The sequence below is a fragment of the Microtus pennsylvanicus genome, chromosome X (genome assembly GCF_037038515.1).
Source record: "Microtus pennsylvanicus isolate mMicPen1 chromosome X, mMicPen1.hap1, whole genome shotgun sequence".
NCBI classification, from domain to species: Eukaryota; Metazoa; Chordata; class Mammalia; order Rodentia; family Cricetidae; genus Microtus; species Microtus pennsylvanicus.
Window position 1 is genome coordinate 51,007,015 of NC_134601.1, and position 2,433 is coordinate 51,009,447.

The 2,433-nt window shown below is 42.0% G+C and overlaps 1 protein-coding gene across 1 annotated transcript; it reads left to right on the forward strand.

Annotated features, from left to right (window-relative positions):
• Positions 1 to 856: 856 nt before the first annotated feature.
• On the forward strand, positions 857 to 1,393 carry LOC142841715 (FANCD2 opposite strand protein-like). Its single transcript, XM_075958664.1, has one exon. The coding sequence runs from the start codon at positions 857 to 859 to the stop codon at positions 1,391 to 1,393; it is 537 nt and encodes a 178-aa protein (XP_075814779.1).
• The last annotated feature ends 1,040 nt before the right edge of the window (positions 1,394 to 2,433 follow it).

Genomic DNA, 2,433 nt, shown 5'->3' on the forward strand with positions numbered 1-2,433 from the left:
AACAAGCACAGGCATGATGGTGTGCAACTGTAGTTCCAGCATTTGGGAAACTGAGGGAGGATGATCATGTTTTGGTGGCTAACCTGAGTTACCTAGTGTACTAAGGTACCTAGGGATATAAAGTAAGGTCCACCCTAGTCTGGGAAATATAGAAAGCTCAAGATTAGACTAGTCTACTTAGCAAGCCATTATTTTTTATTTGTTGTTTAAGCTTTGGAGAGTGAACTCAGAGCCTCACACGTGCTAGTGAGTTCCAACTGCACCACACAGGCTCGCTCTTGAAGAAACCAACAAACAAAACAAAAAATAAGACAAAAATAACACAGAACAAGATAAAGAAAACATATTCTAACACCACAGCTGAGTTTTTCTGAGCAGAAACATCCAATGAGAAGAGAACCACAAAGAAGAGAAATGAAGTACAACAGGGGAGAATGTCTTTCTGGGTTTGTTCATTGCTTTCATTATGCTATGTTATTTAAGATGCTTTTAAAGGTGACCTAGTGACATTTTCTGCATTACTGGTATAATTATAACATCTTATTTCCTATTCACTTTTATTACACATCAGAAAATAACTATAAACTATCATCTTTCACTCATAACATGATGATGTGACAAAAAAAGGGCCTGGTCTCCAGAGTCCCACAACTGACTTTCTGAGGACGGGGCAGTAGGCAGGTTCTGACACCTCACAAAGGGGCACCTCCAGCCTCGAGCCTGGAGCCTTGCTATTGGTCAGGTTCTGTTTGTCTGGGTCACAAAGGTTGCTAGGTGCTGGGTGGAGAAAAGAGGAGAGACTCAGCTGCGACCATCTATCTAGTCTGTGTTGTTCAGGAGTATAGTCTTGCTGTCAATGGCAGGATACCAGCTCTTTTCACCGTGGACCCCACTGGACGAGAATTTGCGATGGCTGCGGCACACAACACCTACCTTTTCGTCCAAACACCCTTTTAGGGATTCTCCTTTCTTCCCACAGACCCCTTCTGACCTTGAAGTCCAAAGGTGCTTTCATGAAGTTGCTGTTATCTTAGACAGCCAACGGGTGGTTCATGTAGGGAGCCCATTGTCACCTGGCCAACCATCAGGGCATGAGACCACCATCAAGAAGAAAGTACTGATTAAGAGGCCCGAGCCGGTCCGCCTCCTTGGAGTGGATTCGGTCTTTGGCAGGTCTATTACAATCCAGCCACCTAAGTGGACTGGAACCTTCAGGGTTTCAGACACATCGGCCTTCTCTAAAGTTGTCAGCAAGGAGCAACGATGGCCCGCAGGACTCAAGGTGCCTCAGATTGAGATGACCATGGCTATGTGCAAGCAGATGCTACGCTCCATCCTCCTCCTGTATGCGATATACAAAAAGTGCACCTTTGCCCTGCAGCACTCCCAGTAAGGTGCCCCGTCCGACTCCTCCTGTACTTCACACCACACTCTATGGTATATACCTGGAGCCCATAAAGACCTGTCCGTGTAAATCGATCTGTAACATCGTGCTTGCTACTTTGCTCCTCTGTCAAGCTGTGACAATCCAGAAGCTCCTCTCCCCACCTTTCTCTTCAGAATCAGGGCCAATGTGCCTGATCAAGAAAGAACATTTCGGCTAAACAGACATTTAAACACTAAACTACCATTGCCATGGCCATGTGATGAAGAACAGTTAAACCACCCAAACCAACCAATCCAGTGTGAACATACTCAAGCCCCAAAGTTAACAAAGAGCTGGCGGCAGAAAAGGGACAATAAAGAAGACAGGCATGGAGTTTTCAGTGTATCAGAAGATGAAGTGATCAACAATCAAAATCTATGTGTGGGTTAAGTGCTATTTTGAGATCAGCCTTCCATCACCAAGCATACCCTAACTGCTCAACCCTAATACCAATGTGGACAACAATATTAACAAATATTAATCTTCACAGACTGGCAAGGATAAAATTGGCAGCATCTTTAAGACTGGACTTTTTAGTGGAAGACAGTAGAGTCCCCATTTCAGATCCTAATGTTTAATCAAACCAATAAACTACAATTGCTTTATTTAAAAAGAAAAAAATGTTACTATACTGCATTTTGTATATTAGGTTTATTTTTTAAGAATAGACTCTTAGGGGCACGGGATATTCTATTTTGTTTACCATTTTATCTCTAGTGTTCAGAATAGTGTCTGACAATATCAGCCATTCAGAAATCACTTGTTGGATGAATGAAGAAAAGTATCTAGTGATTAGGGCAAATGTCTGTACATTGTAAAACAGCATACAAATTGGCTAGGTATATTTGAGGGCATTACTTGTCCAAATGCAAATAATTTTTAAGTAGAAAAATGTAAACTTCTTATGGGAAACTGACTTTGGAGAACCATAATTGTTTCTAAGGAGCTATTTGTTTTGACAAATGTCACAATAGTAATGTTTTGACAGGCAATTGTTGATAAAAACT

Bases quoted from the DNA above. Each gene is read 5' to 3' on its own strand.
- LOC142841715 (XM_075958664.1), top strand. From the start codon at position 857: ATGGCAGGATACCAGCTCTTTTCACCGTGGACCCCACTGGACGAGAAT.